The following is a 16,317-nucleotide window of genomic DNA, read 5'->3' as shown; positions in this document are numbered from 1 at the left end:
TCATTGACTAAAACTAGACTAAATGTCATCAGTTTTCGTCAACTAAAACGTCATCAGTTTTCGTCGACTAAAACTCAGACTTTTAGTTGACTAAAACTTGACTAGACTAAAAAGAGTATGAACGTGACTAAAACTAATAAAAACTAAAATGACAGCTTCACACAAAGACTAGACTAAAACTAAAATTAAAACAGGCAGCCAAAAACAACACTAGTCCTATGCCTTCCAGACGATATTAATAGCCTACATATAAATACATTTAGACCATTTAACGTATGATTGCTATCGGGATATCGGGACTTTCAACCATCATAACAAAAATTTTTTTTGAACCAAATCACCTACCCTGCCTTTAAATATTTCCCTTGATTTGTTTTCATTTAGACTTTATTTAACAAGGTAGCTTAGCTTAAATAAAGGTATGCTAACAGCTTAGCCTATGTATTGCATATTATATATATTACAGAAGCTAAAATGGTCAAATTAAACATTTTGTTTCTTTTTAGTTAGCATCTGGTTAGCTAGCTGACAGCTTAGCCTACATCATGCATATCACATTATAGGCTACCCCTTACGAAAATTAACCATGGTTTTACTACAAATAAAACCAAAAAACATGGTTACTATAGTTAAACCATGGTAACCACAAATTAACCATGGTTTTTCTACACTGACCATAGTTTAACCATGGTATTTGTAGTAAAACTGTGGTTATACAAATGGCAATCAATACACCAAAAAAACATGGTTACTATACATTTACTACAGTAAAACCATGGTTAATTTTCATAAGGGACAGAAGCTGAAATCATCAAAACAATTCCCATAAATTGTTTTTGGTTAGCAAGCTAACAGCTTAGCATTAAAGACAAGTTAACAGCTTAGCCTACATATTGCTGTCATATTATATTACAGAGGCTGGTCATTTCCCATTTATTTGTTTCCAGTTAGCCTGCAGTTAGCAAACTAACAGCTTGGCCTACAAGCTAGGTAAACACAAACAGGTTAATAAACTCTTTTTTGATTAGCTTGAACAAGATATCATGATAATGCACATGTTTTTGACCAGACACTTAAAAAGGGTGATATTCTAATAAGGACAGGATCTTGCATGACACCGGGAGTTTTTGAGATGAGAACCATAAGCACATATCTTAGCATAGCTAAAGATAAGATACAGTCTGGTGAACTCGGTGAATCCCTTTTTGAAGCCTCATTATAGCAAAGCTAAACATGATTTTGTGTATTCCGAGTGATTGTTCCTTTTTGAATATCTGATGAAACTTACATCAGAACTTCATTTGTTTCACTGCTCTTGTCTGGGTGCAATTTCTGTCTGTTTACAAGCTCAAAGACACATGTCATTGCTGATAACGACAAGCAAGAATATTTTGTGCATGACTGCCTGATTACCTGATTTGCACAATTTTATTCACCGAATTATTCATTAAAATGATGCAGGCTGCATTTATGATATTCAGCCTCAGAGGCTCACACAGACACACAAGCACAATTTTTAGAGGTTATGTATGGATTACATCAGACACTTACTCAATTTCTGAATCAAATGCTTTGCTCACTGATTCCTATAATGAAAGAGGATATTTTAGTCCTTTGGCAGAACACAAAGTCTCAAATGTGTGTTATTTTGACAGGCAAATATTACAGATGACAGCAGATCTCGACCTTCTCAAGTCATTTGACTTGAGGACATCAGATCCTTTATACAGATTAAATATTTCCCTATTTGTTACTCTGTTACTCTGTATCATCGAGCCTGTCTCTCAACACTATATGTCTATATCAAAGTACGAGTGTCCCCAGTATTCTTTATCGCATTTCCTCATAATTACTAAGATGCTGCTTTGATTTTATATTTTGCAGCTTATATCTCCCCAAACTGCTATCAGCTGCCACCTTCACTGACGTCCCTTATATCCCCTCCAAAATAATCTAATAGAGCCATCAATTCCTTCCCCATTTACAGCACTCATTGCTTCATTATTATTTGATAGTATGTGATTTTGATATTTTTCTACAAGACAATGATTATGAGCTTCAGACCCCAGAGGCCGTGAGGAATGGAAATGGCATATGAATAATGTGAATGCACATGAATCTCTGGGTAACAGGTAGTTAGTTCAGAAGCATGAGACATCTGTGAGTTTAAATCAAACAAAGCTGATGTCTCTCTGCTCTTCCGTTGTCAATCTATGATCATAGTAATATCTTATTCAAATATAGGCATGATAATCTGCCTACACACACACACACATATATATATATATATATATATATATATATACATACACACATATATTTAAGTTATTGATCCATATTGGATTTTGAATTGAGCTCTTTACCCCTACTTAAACCCCTGCTTGAAAAAAATTATTGTCCAAATTTTGTATATCGGTGTGTCCCTAATTAAGTATCCTGATTACGTAATGTCATTACTAGTATTCTGTGGCTCCGAAGCCTGCACCTGAAGTAGGCTGACATGTCTTCGTTTGTTAAACTGAGCATTCACACTCTCCCCACTGTAGTTTCCTGTCATGTCTCATTTATTATTTATTATTATTATTATCCTTTATTTTACCAGGAATTATCCCATTGAGATATAAATCTCTTCTACCACGGAGTCCTGGCCAAAATGGACATTCAAAATTTAGGATGTACATTAACAGTAAATTCTATAATACCATAAGAAATACCAAAGAAAGAAGTGAAATGTTCATTGGCCGGGGGACTTTGGCCAACCAGCCTCATTGTTAATTATAATATAAACAATCAATAACACACCTACTGCCTGTAGGGGCTTTAAAATTTCACGTGATCTTGATTTTGATGTGTGTGTGTGTGTGTGTGTGTGAGTGAGAGAGAGAGAGTGTGTGTGTGTGTGTGTGTGTGTGTGTGTCTGTCTGTGTATGAGTAAACGTGGCCGCAGCTTGTTACATAGATGCATTCTGACAGGAAATCGAGGAAGACATGCTGACTGTCAACATTTGACTGCCAACGCAAAGAAATAAGGTCATAATTATCTGTTGTAGAAGTTTACCGTGCTTATAAAAAGTATCAAGACCAACTCCATTACTCCATCCAATCTACTCTAAACATCAGAGCATCTATCCATTAGGTATCCTCTGCTGTTCACTTGGTGGAAAAAAAAACAAGCAACTGTTGATTCCGACAGACTAGACTATAGAAGTAAAACGATGAAGATAAACCAGTTCCTGTCTCTCTGGTGGTGTAGCTCACTTCCTGTGCCTGTGCCTCTGCTGCTGCTTATGTCTGACTCTCTCTCTCTGTTAAGACTGTTGTCCTCACAGATATGGATTTTTTGATGGCAGAGCCAACTTATAAACTTCTTATTTTTTTATGCATGATACAAGGTAAGAGCAGCTTGAATTTTTATTTTTACCTACAAAGAAAAGGTTTACTAGCTTTTAAACTGATCGGTACTTTGGTTAGGAGGTCTATGGCATGACACTTATCTTTTTGTCCTAATCATTTACTTGAAATGCATTCAAAATGCCATTCATTCATAGTGATTTAACAGATAATCCTATGAGCTTGTTTTCAATCTCTGTTAAAATAAATAAAAGTCAAAAGTGACCGTGTGATTGAACTGTTCTGATTTCATAACAAAGACAAAATCATCATTAAAAGAATGAATTATTGAAAAAGTATTTATCAAGCATAATCTTTTATTATTATTTCTTAGAGGAAAAAAATCAAATCAAAGTCGTGTGGTCCAATCAAGCAGAAAAATCATGAAATGACCCTCAAGGTCAATAAATCTTTTAAATATTGGACAATACGATCTTTTTCTCACAAGGCAAGATTAGTTCAGGTTGTAAAATGTCAAGTGGAGCAACACCCCTAAATTTTATATTTTAATATTTTAAATAATGATTAAGATACATTCACATGCATTTAAGGTGTAAGGAAAATACATTGCTTTTTACTTGATGGTTACATATGACATTTATTTTCAGTCATCAAATATTATCTTTTCTTGACCTATCCAATAAGGTGTCTATACATATAATGACACATAATTATACTACAGATGACACTGGTGATTTTTCTAATGCTTGAAAAAGGGAAACCTTGTCAATAACACATCTCTTAAAGGGATCATATGATGCTTTTTTAAAGATCATTATTTTGTTTCAGAAGCGCCAGATTGTCATAGCAAAGTCAGAATTACCTCCTCTCCTAGGTTCACGAAACGGTCGTCCATAAAATGCATTGCTGTTCTGTTGTAAGTGATCTTAAAGATTCCTAAATGCATCTACTTTCGGAAGGCCAAATAAAGTGCTTTTGCTTTCACCTAGAAACACAGCGTCTCCCTGAGATGGCTGCTTCAACACTAACTGCGGTTACTGAAACCACGCCTTCTTTCTTTGCGTGCACATTTGGGCGGCATTATGCAAATATGTCCACACAGTGACGTAGATATGTGGGGGCGTGTTAGAACGTGCCGTTTTAGGGGGGCGTGGCAGAGTCTTAACTTTGATAAAGAATATCTCTTTGGTTTTGAGACTTTAGTCTTTGCAACTTCAGGGTTCTTATCTATGCACAATCAGCTTGTAACACTCCAAAGAGAAAGGAAAACTTGAAATCGCATCATATGACCCCTTTAAAATAATCAACAACACAATCAGACTATCACTTATGAAATTGGTTTATCAGGAACGTACGGAGTGCTTATACATTATAATGTGACCGCAACTGCTGTGGAGGGACAGAACGTCAGCCTGCAGTGCATTGTGGGAGAGGGGCATGACGTCACAATTATCCAGCTGGAATGGATTAAACAGCAAAAAGAAAATGAGAAGATCGATCAGAAGATTGTTGTGTTCCATCCTGGGTACTCAACAAATTATATTAAGTCCGGTTCTCTTCTGGAGACAGTGACCAGTTCAAAAACTTGGAAGCTGCAGGGCTCAATCCTGACCCTGTATAAAGTTACAGTGAATGACGGTGGAAACTATATTTGCGAAATTACATCTTATCCTAATGGCTCAATTAAAAGAACCACAAAGCTCCAAGTCACAGGTAAACTGCTTACTGTTAACCTACATTCTCACATTTAATTCACATTTAATAGCAAATAAGTATGATCTGTCTGCTAATTTCAGAGCCTCCAGCATCAGTGAAGATGTCATATCCATATGGATTCATAAAAGAGGGAGATGACGTGAAAATAACTTGTTCAGCTAGCCCTCCACCACTCCGTTATAAACTTGCAAGGTCAAAGGTGAGTCAGATGGAAAAATACACATTTCTATATGCCACAGTTTATACAACTGTTGTGTTGATCTTATTCACCTCATCAGGACCAGATAATTTGGCTGGAAAGCTCAAAAGGAGAGTTCATTATATCACACATCACCAGAAACGACAGCGATGTGTACATCTGTTTACCTGAATGGGACTCATTAGTACGAAATCAGCAAGGTCTCAATGCCACTATGGAACTGACTGTGAATTGTGAGTGTTTGTATTGAGAATATAAATCAGTTGCACCTAAAAAGGTGTTTGAGTTTTTTTTTTATCATTACCTGTCGAATAAAAGCTCTTACATATAAACAAATCCATATAAAATAATTCCTACTTTTCCAAACAGTTCTTGATGGCATTGAGTGTAACACAAGCAGCCCTTTAAACGTCAGTGTTGGTGAGGATGTGATGATTTCTTGTATCGCAAAAGCATCACAGTACTTGCAGTTGCAGTATAAGTGGATGAGGGTAAGATTGTGAAATATTAAGAGATTGAAATGAAAAATTAAAGCAGTATTGCTTTAAATAAACCATTTATAGTGTATTAACTGTCTAAAATTACAAATCCATGTGATGATTTTTAGGGTGGCACAACACTGTCTCTGTCAGAGACTTTGTCTCTGACCTCCGTAACATCTGACCAGTCAGGAACATACCAACTGACAGCTGTCTTTTTGAAGACTCAACTCCAGACAGACATGGAGTTTTCTATCCATGTTCTCTCAAAGCAAAGCCAAGGTAAGAAAACATTTTTTGTAACTGCGATCACATGGCAATTTGAAATTCCTGTGTAAAAAAAAAAACAACAACAAAAAAAACAGCTTCTTAAAAGTGAATAATAAACGATAAAGTCCCAGTTTGCCCAAAGCACACAGCACAAACAATGGAAAATACCACTGAAGCCTTTGGGAATTAATTATACATTTTGGAACAGAGGTTAATTGATTTCCCTCTTTTGAAGCCTTCCGGGACTTATTGTTTTAGGAAAGGCTGTTAGTGTGTTTTTGCGTGTGTGTGGGTCAGGTTTTACCAGCATTGTGGGAACTAAATGTCCCCACAAGGATAGTAAAACCTGAAATCATCCACGATGTAACCAGCCAATGGTCCCAATGAGGAAAATGGCTTAATAAACATGCTAAATAATCTTAATGAAAACGTAAAAATGCAGAAAGTTTGTGTGATGGTTCGATTTAATGGTAGGGGATAAACGTTATCATTAGCTCACAAATGTGTGCACTGTAAGAAAAAAAAATCTGTAGAAAAACATTAATATACTGGCAATGTTCTGCCAGGACATTATCTGTTAAAAATACCAATTAAAATTCTGTCATCATTCACTCATCCTCGTGTCATTCCTAACCTGTATTAGGAACTGACTTTCTTTCTTCTGTGGAGCATGAAAGACGATACTGTGAATTAGTTGGTAACCAAAAAGTTTCGGTCCCCAATGACCTCCTTTGTGTGTACAATGGAAGTCTATAGGAACCGAAACTATAGGGTGGAATGATATGAGGGTGAGTAAATGATGATAATAGTTTAGATTTTTTGCTAGACTAACCCTTCAAGTTTACAGACATTTCCTTTAACTCTAAAACACAACACATTGCAATGCATAATTTAAAATATGGGTAAAACACCTGAGAAAAATTTATACAGAAAGTTGAGCCCTATTTTACAAAATCTTCTTAGAGTGTGTGTGCATCATATAATGTTCCTTTGGCACACATTTGGGTAAACCCACAGGTGGGGAGCACTTTCTGTTACATGTCAGACTAAATATGACTAGACTAGACTAGACTAGACTAGACTAGAATAGAATAGACTAGAATAGAATAGAATAGAATAGAATAGAATAGAATAGAATAGAATAGAATAGAATCATTGTGCAAACTCACACCACAAACATCCCAATACTGTTTCAATTCCATACAGCTTTTAAGGTCTAGTTTTACTGTAGTCTAATGCAATAATATAATATAATATAATATAATATAATATAATATAATATAATAATAATATTATATTATATTATATTATTATAATAATCCTTTTTCTAAACCCCTTGACATATGTAGGTCTGTATTATTATTGTAATATGTATTGTAGTATGTAATTGTAATATTTCTTAATTTACATTCTTTATATATTTCATTTTCCCTTCCGTAATGATTTCTGCTAAAGGAATGACAACTCCTTGCCCAGTAAGTACCACCAAACATCTGAGCAGCTTTACCTCTAATGGGACCAGCTCATGGAGCAATGATACCACTGTGTCTACAACAGAATCTGATCACTTCCTGGCTAGCACAATAAAACCAAATGCCACTATGACAACCCTACAACCCAGACACACCAGTCATCCCACTGGCAGCTCTTCTGCTCCACCTGTTGGCAATGCATCTACATTACATGCAAGTACTGTAAAATCTACAGATACCTCTACAGACAGTTTGAGCACAACTCCAGATCCAGCTACCAGAAGAGAAAGAGTCACCACTGTTATAACACAGAAAAACATCACCACTGTTACAGCAAAAGGTAAAAAGCACCAAAAGGTAAAACACACTCAAATTACTCAAAAAATGGTTTGCTCCGCTCCCGGGTCAGTTTTATAATGTAGGTTCATTTTAAATTAACGTAATGAATTTTAATACTTGTGCGTGTATATTACAAAAAGAACAATATTTAATTGATTCTAATTAGGGGTGCAACGGTTCTCGGTATAAAAATCGAACCGTACCGTTCTCCACACACGGTTCGGCATACACTAGGACCGCGGTTCAACTTAAATCTGACAATGCATCTGTAACATGGTTTGTTAGAGTTCGGTTAATGCATGTTTCTGTTGATGGATACAAATTCTGGCTTCCCAATACATTACAACAAGAGCGATGAGAGAGAGAAAAAAACAATACGTGGACAAACCAGTCACTCTTTAATCAATGCGAGTGCTTTATGCTGGAATAACTGTCATTTATGCCGTCATCACTTGTTGATAGCTCAGGTGAGACCTGAACAGCACACGTTGCTATCTGTGTTTAAACTAAACTCATATAAGCCTTGCCAGTTTAAATATTAAGGAGCCAGAAGACGTGAACTCGCGTGCGCAGTGAGAAGATCTGTGTGTGGTCGCTCATCCGAAGCGCGTGAACCTGCGTCTCAGAACACTGGCAAATATTAAGCTCTCTTTTAAGTATTGTGCTTGAATGGACAAATTCACTCAAAAATTATGTCAAAATGCCGGTCTTGGTGAGTATCCTAGCAGACATAGTCGGCTGAACATACAGTATCAGTGCACTGGATCAGTGCGTTCTCTTAAAGTGACAGCACTTTCTTAATATTAATCAAACAGCAACAACACGGAAATCACTCACTGCTCTTGGTTGAATAACTTTTGTAACTTTAATAAGGATTAATCTTTAATTTATACAGTCAAATATGCAATGTTATTTTACATTTGATTTATTCAATTTCTGTACCTAAAAACTATGTTAGACCTACCTAAAAAAACTGAAAAGCACTGTTTATTTTATTTGTATATTTTTTCACTGTTTATTTATTTGTGCTGTTGCTTGTAGTTAGATTATTTGTTCTTATTTTCTTTATTTTTATTTGACAATATCGTTTTTTCCCTGAACATAGCACATACCGAACCGTACCGAAACCGTGACTCTATAGCCGTGATACAAACCGAACCGTAAGTTGAACCGTTGCACCCCTAATTCTAATTGACATAGTTTGCCAAGCCCTGCTTAATAGCTAACACACAACACACAATAGCACAAATTTTACAGAACCTTCATATTTATTGATATTTAATTATTTCTAGATTACATTTGATAGATTACATTTTCATTAAAACATCTAGTTTGTCAACGAAGCAAATGATTCAGAGTTTTGAAAAGCTATGTTTTCTCCATCACTACTTTTGGTAATGCTTATTGTTACAGGTAATCGCTGCTTTCTAAATGTATTAAAACCAGAAAACACAGAAATGGCATGGCAATAATAGCAAATAACGTTTTTTTTTTTTAATGCATTAACTTTGGGATCTCAAACAGGCCTCCACTATTGACCGCATCAACTCTCATTCAGGCTTGAGTCCATTCTGATAAGAAACACCCACTTTTCAAGATCCAGCAATGCATCATACGACAATCATTATTAAATCAAGTTAAATTAACTTAAATTTAAAATTGTGTATAATTTTTCTTCATTTAATTTTCAGTAAGTAGATCACAGTGCGAGCATCACAGCCTATAATGTTTTATATAGCCTAGATTCAATCAAAATCAACTTATCTGTCATGTATTAGGAATGTAACTGGAATATTCCCTTTGAATATTGTTTGAATCGGTTTCATACTAAGGAATTACAAGTGGTCATGTTTTATGTTGATTTGAAACTAATTAAATACACACAATAATGTAATCTGACATGTTTATCTGTAACTCGGGAGCCTTACAGACACATACAGTGCCCTCCACTAATATTGGCACCCTTGGTAAATATGAGCAAAGGCGGCTATGAAAATAAATATGCATCGTTTATCTTTTTGATCTTTCATTCAAAACATTCACAAAATTCTAACGTTTCATTGAAGTAAAACAATGGAAAGTGGGGGGAAACTCACATTATGAAATAAAAGTTTTTTTCTCCAATGCATGTTTGCCACAATTATTGGCACCTCTAGAAATTATGAGTAAAATATCTCTGAAGTATATTCCCATTTATTTTTATAATTCTTTAGCACACCAGGGTGACTATAGGAGCATGAAATTGTCCAGCCATGACTTCCTATTCCACAGGATTATAAATATGAGGAACACAAAGGCCAACTTCCCTTAATTATCCATCACAAGGAGTAAAACCAAAGAATATAATTCTGATGTGCAGAACATTGTTAAGCTTCACAAAATAGAAAGTGGCTTTAAGAAAATAGCTAAAGCATTGAAAATCCCCATTTCCACCATCAGGGCAATAATTAAGAAGTTCCAGTCAAATAAAGATGTTACAAATCTGTCTGGAAAAGGACATGTGTCTATATCATCCTAATGCAAGGTGAGGAGGAGAGTCTGACTGGCCAAAGACTCTCCAAGGATCACAGCTGCAGAATAGCAGAGATTAGTTGAGTCTTGGGGTCAGAAAGCCTAAAAAATTGTAATGTGGTGTTTTGGGGGTTGTTTCATGTTCATGTTTTCCATGTCTTTTATTTTGTAAACCTCCTGAGGTGGTGGCGTCCGCTTCCGAACTCACTGCCTGCCCTGTCACGGCCACGGAGGCCGGTCACAAACTCACAGACTGTCTTGCCATGGAGGCCGTTCATGAACTCACTGTCTAGTTTGGATCACTGTAAATAAAGCTGCACTTGGGTTCTCACTTCAACTCGCCTTCAGTGGATGATTCGTTACAAAAATTATCAAACAGCCTCTACATCATGTTGTTCAGGAGGGTTTCAAAATGGAAAAATTCTCCTCACTCATCCAAAAACAAACTCCAGCATATTCAGTTGTCAGACACGACTGGAACTTCAAATGGGACTGGCTTCTATGGTCAGATGAAAAAAAAAAATGGTGGGTTTGCTGTTTTTTGGCAGCAAACCCACCAGATGGGTTTGGTGTGAACAGGGTTAAAAAGTACCCCATGCCCACGGTTAAATACAGTGTACAGTATACTGCTGGATCTTTAATGTTGTGGGCCTATTTTTCTGCCGGAGGTCCTGAACATCTCGTTCAGATACATGGCATCATGGATTCTATCAAATACCAACAGATAAAAAAATCTAAACCTGACTGCCCTGCTAGAAATCTTATAATGGGCCATGGTTGGATCTTCCATCAGGACAATGATCCAAAACAAACATCAAAATCAACTGCATCAACTCTGTGTCACTGAGCACAAAATGAAGCTTCTGCCATGGCCGTCCCAGTTCCTTGACCTGAACCCTATATAGAAAATGAGTGTGGTGAACTGAAGAGAAGAAGCACCAACATGGAGCTGTGATTCTGAAGGATCTGGAGAGATTCTGTATGAAGGAATGGTCTCTGATCTCTTGTAAGGTGTTCTCCAAACTCATCAGGCATTATAGGAGATAACTCAGAGCTTGGGAAACCTTGGGAAAAGAACGTTGGATGCCAATAATTGTGGCCAACGTAACCTACAGAAAAAGATTTATTTCATAATTAGATTTTTCCCCTACTTTTCATTGTTTTACTTCAAAGGATAAACGATGCAGATTTATTTTCATATTTGCCAAGGGTGCCAATATTAGTGGAAGGCACTGTATATGACGTCACGCTGTTTGATTTAAAGTGTGTGATCTATGGTTGTGTGATGAGTGACGCAGGGCCGAGAGCTGTGGGAATGGAGCGAGGCCGGTGGAGTAAATGATAATGAGCAGTGAGTGGCACAGGTGTCTCTCATTATCATTTACTCCACCGGCCTTGCTCCGTTCCCACAACCATCGGCCCTGCCCCACTTATCACAGATTGATATCAGTGTTTTGTTCTCAAACAGACATGCACATGACAGTATAAACAGGATATGAATTTAGGCCAATCTGAGCTAATTATAAAACCAGGCCTTTTTTGGGTTGACTTTTCTATACATATCTTTTGTTTTTCTTTCAGCCTCAAAAAGCTCGACATATATCGCTGTCCCGATTGTGTTGTTGTTACTCGTGTTGATTGTGCTTCTATACAGAAGACACCAGAACCAAAAAAAGTGAGACACACAAAAATCAGCAGCACATCCTCTGTCCTTTTACATAATCGCATCCTACACATTTTCAGTCCATTTATCTACATTTTTACTTTTTCTTTTCAGAATGGATATGCCACCTCCATTCAAACCTCCCCCACCACCAGTGAAATACACATCAGTGAGGAACCATGATGTCTATATGACTGATATTCTAGTGTGAACGTATCATGTACTTGAGAACCTACAAACCGTGGGCCACAAATATGCTGACATGGAAGATTCTTCCCTAAAGGCCTCACCCAAAAATGAAAATTGTTTCATCAATTACTCATCCTCATGAAGTTTCGTTCATCTTCAAAACACAAATGAAGATATTTTTAAGAAAACCTAAGAGATTTCTGTCTTTCCATTGACAGTCCACGCAACTAGTATTTTGATGCTTCAAAAAGTTCATAAAGACATTGTAAATGTAACCCATATGAATCTCCCAGTTTAATTCATGTCTTCTGAAGAGGCAGTCACTTTATATGATGAACAGATTTAATTTAAGCTTTTATATAAACATTGTTCAGTACATAGAGTACATCAAATATATAATATGTTTTTTGAAAGTCTTATGGATTTGAATTTTTATTTTTGGGTGAATTAACTAAAGTATTTTTTACTTATTTTCTTTGTATTTCTGAATTGACTGTACATAAAATCTGTTACTCTTATAAATAATTAGTTCGTTCTTTTTTAGATGAAAAAAAAATGTGACTGAATTTTGCTTGTGCTTTACTGACATTAAATATATTATCGAATATCTTGAGTTTTACTTAGCACACATACTACTCCTACATCATAACTATGTAAAATTTTCCCTGAAATGTGTGAATTAAAAAAATAAAAAAAAGTGTGTGAGGGTGGGGTCAAAAACCGAGTAAATTCCAGAAATATGAAATATGACTAGGCCTTAGGTAACTTTAGAGTTTAATAATGTATGTGTGTGTGTGTGTGTGTGTGTGTGTGTGCGTGCGTGTGTGTGTGTGTGTGTGTTCAATAAATGAGGCTGTCAGTTGCAATGATGGCTTTTAATACTGTTACAATACAACTGCAAAGAAAATAAGTGAGCACTATTCATAATCAGATAGCTTTGAAATAAAGTCTACATGCCAACACTGACCTCCTGTTGTGGCTGCATGTTCTGTTAACAAAGCAAAGGCTATCAGCTGATTGTTTCAGGCCCCATAAAACCTCAGTTTACACCTCAGATAGTCGAGACAAACCAACTGCCAAAACCACATCAGACAGTGACCAACAGAGACAGTATGTATCCTAAACCTTACAGGTCTAATCTACAAATACAAATTCCAGCTCTGGTCACCATATATTATAACTTGCAGTAACAGCACAGCTGGTGGTTGTTTATATTGTGCTTAGAACAAAGCAGAATTTAGTTCTGTTCATGCTGCTTATACAACATCCGGCATTTTAAAATGAAGTTTACCCCTGAAAACAAGCCTTCATTCAATGTGGGAGAAGATGGAAATGAAAGGCATTTCTGATTAATGAACAGAGACATATGACTATTAGAGAGTGTATGTGTGTTAAGACAGAGAAAACAAGAAAAAGAGAGAGTTGCTTTTTGTACAGAGTTTTGTGCATTGTGGTTCTTTGCTACAACAGCGACACGTTTATGCAGAGGGACGTTTCCTGTTCTCGCTACTGTGGTCGGAAATGGAAAATTCAGAAAAAAGGATTGATTGTTTCAGTGTTTAGATCATCTGTATCCTGCACTGTATACAATCAGGTCTCCAATGTACTATTGTACTTCATGATGTATATAGGTCATTTACCAATAATGCATGAGAAAAATAATCAATTGTGTAAAAAATGTGCAAAATTCTATTTCCATTTATTTTTGCCTCACAGAATAAAGTACAGTGCGTGAAAGTTCAGTTATACAGAATACAGAAAGTAGAAAATGAAAAATCATGTAGTTTTTAGCAATATTTTAGTTGTATATTGTAATAAATTGTAATTATAAGAACATTTGTTTTCATAATAAGTTTGTCTTTTGACTGACATTTTAGCAATATTTTAGTTGTATATTGTAATAAATTGTAATTATAAGAACATTTGTTTTCATAATAAGTTTGTCTTTTGACTGACATTTTAGCAATATTTTAGTTGTATATTGTAATAAATTGTAATTATAATAACATTTGTTTTCATAATAAGTTTGTCTTTTGACTTTGACATTTTAGCAATATTTTAGTTGTATATTGTAAATTCAAATTATGATTTGTTTTTAGATTTTACAATAAAATTGCTGTACAACAAAGTATTTGATCTCATGGATGTAACCAAATATTCAGGATTGGGGCAACAATGGTAAAATTTTAAGAATTGGTCATGGAAAAACCCATATTCGTCAAGTGCTAATCTAAATATTGCAGCACTCTCAGTGTCTATGGTAGATACGTTTGATTTCGTACTTTTCACCTAATTTTTAATTATAAATTATAAAATAAATAAACATAAAGGCAATATACTTTTTAATAGAGAAAATCGAGATAACGAACAACAGATTTGACAAATTTCACAAAATGTAACAAGGAACTTTTCAAAAGCAAATTCTTTCAAAAACATTTTTAATAAATAAATACAATGACAACCGTAAAAATGAAGTGCTTTCGATGTACATCTCAACAATAGAGAGTGGTTCATGACACTACGGAATGTAGACTCCATGTGTTTCTTGTGATGTGAACGCTTGCAACGAATAAGGTAGCCGCCACATTTCCTGTTTGTAACCGAAAACGTCTAAAGACGATAAAAATAGCAGCAACATTGGTGCACTTCTTGCTGAACATGCTCACATACAGGTGAAAGGGTTTATCAGACAAGGATTTATTGGACATTTGACCCTATAAAATCAGGATGCCAGGTAAGAGGAAAAATGCTTTATCGCTTTTGTATGGGATTGTTCTCTGCTGACGGTTTTCTAACACGTTGAGTTTAAATGAAAGCTGTTTTGTTGTCTAAATCAGTAGTTCATCATTTTAATGGCAGACTGAAACTGCAAAAAAAAATTTTCTTTCATAATTGTATTTTTGCATGTTTTCTTTATGGTTCTCAGTCATTTTTTGTTCTTAAGGCTTAGAATAGTGATGGATTTAAATCAAACCCTGACATATTGAACCTTCTTTGAATAATACAGTAAATTATACAGTAATTAATCTGCACAAAACAACTAGTGAAGTTTATTAATGATATGAATGATAATAATTATATTGGTAGAGATTCTTTAAATTCTTTCAGTGTGATGACATCTACAGAAACTCAAACAACTTTCCTTACTACAACAATTTTCTATATAAATACATAAAATGTTAAATTGAAATATAAAAATATTTATTGAAAGTTTTAAGAATTAAAAAAAGAAGAAAAAGATCTGTAACACTTTTTATGTAAATAATAAAATATTCAATTGAAATATTAAAATATTAATTGAAAGACATGTTTAAGAAGAAGTAAAAAAATCATTCTAAAATAATGATTGCACCAATTGCCTGTTGTTGTTGTTTCAGTTTATATTGATAAACGTCAGGCAATATAATTGCTATTGTGTAACAAAATGAATATAAAATGTTGTAATATAAATATTAGATAAGATGTAATGGGAAGCCAATGCAATATTCATCCAATCATGACCTGTTAATTATCTCTTTATAACCAGAAAACTGCACAAATCAATATGTGGCCATTGGTCTGACATCGACTGCACTGCTGATATCTGTGTGTTTAAATGTTGTATTCTGTTTATTAAGAAGAAAGAAAAAAATATATGCAGGTATGCTTCATACATTTGACTTTTATAGAACATATAGAAAGATGAATGAATAATGACAAATCTACAACAACTTGAGGTCACAGTTATAAACTCTTTTTTTTTTTTTTTTATCAGTTAATGAAAACATGTTAGAATATGGAGATGAGCCATTACGTCAAGATTCACTTCGGTCTTACAGGTGATTTAACAGCATATTGTTTGAATTACAATTTTTTAATGTATTTTTTCACAAAAAGGGGAAAAAATTTTTGATTTAAAATGTAATAAGCAACAGCCCTTTGAATCATTTAAATACATTTGGTTATATTTTGTGCAGGTTTGAGGATGATGAGATGGAAAGACAGGAAAATCCTATTTATGGAAATATCTGTTTAGATGGAGGAGGTAGGTATAGCTCATAAATACAGTAATCCAGTGTATGCCTACTATTTACTGCTAATAATTATGCTGTTATGATGACATTGCTATGTATTTAATGCTTGTTAATT

The 16,317-nt window shown here is 34.9% G+C and overlaps 1 protein-coding gene across 2 annotated transcripts; it reads left to right on the top strand.

The window, feature by feature from the left end:
- Positions 1 to 3,276: 3,276 nt before the first annotated feature.
- LOC107701122 (basal cell adhesion molecule) lies at positions 3,277 to 12,642 on the top strand. Of its 2 annotated transcripts, none has more exons than XM_016503061.1 (9): positions 3,277 to 3,392; positions 4,699 to 5,064; positions 5,148 to 5,266; positions 5,346 to 5,499; positions 5,636 to 5,757; positions 5,874 to 6,027; positions 7,471 to 7,827; positions 11,919 to 12,012; positions 12,115 to 12,642. In XM_016503061.1, the coding sequence occupies exons 1-9, from the start codon at positions 3,332 to 3,334 to the stop codon at positions 12,209 to 12,211; spliced, it is 1,524 nt and encodes a 507-aa protein (XP_016358547.1). In that variant the 5' UTR covers positions 3,277 to 3,331; the 3' UTR covers positions 12,212 to 12,642. The 2 variants fall into 2 exon arrangements, with proteins under 2 accessions (XP_016358547.1, XP_016358548.1); XM_016503062.1 differs by having other exon boundaries at positions 7,471 to 7,844; positions 12,115 to 12,189.
- The last annotated feature ends 3,675 nt before the right edge of the window (positions 12,643 to 16,317 follow it).

Source organism: Sinocyclocheilus anshuiensis, unplaced genomic scaffold, assembly GCF_001515605.1.
Source record: "Sinocyclocheilus anshuiensis isolate Anshui unplaced genomic scaffold, SAMN03320099.WGS_v1.1 scaffold907, whole genome shotgun sequence".
NCBI classification, from domain to species: Eukaryota; Metazoa; Chordata; class Actinopteri; order Cypriniformes; family Cyprinidae; genus Sinocyclocheilus; species Sinocyclocheilus anshuiensis.
Note: the sequence above shows the minus strand (reverse complement) of the source record. Positions and strands in the feature narration are given on the sequence as shown.

Bases quoted from the DNA above. Each gene is read 5' to 3' on its own strand.
- LOC107701122 (XM_016503061.1), top strand. From the start codon at position 3,332: ATGGATTTTTTGATGGCAGAGCCAACTTATAAACTTCTTATTTTTTTA. The intron at 5,500-5,635 runs GTGAGTGTTTGT...TTTTCCAAACAG, and splicing joins TATGGAACTGACTGTGAATT to TTCTTGATGGCATTGAGTGT. The intron at 6,028-7,470 runs GTAAGAAAACAT...TTTCTGCTAAAG, and splicing joins TCTCTCAAAGCAAAGCCAAG to GAATGACAACTCCTTGCCCA.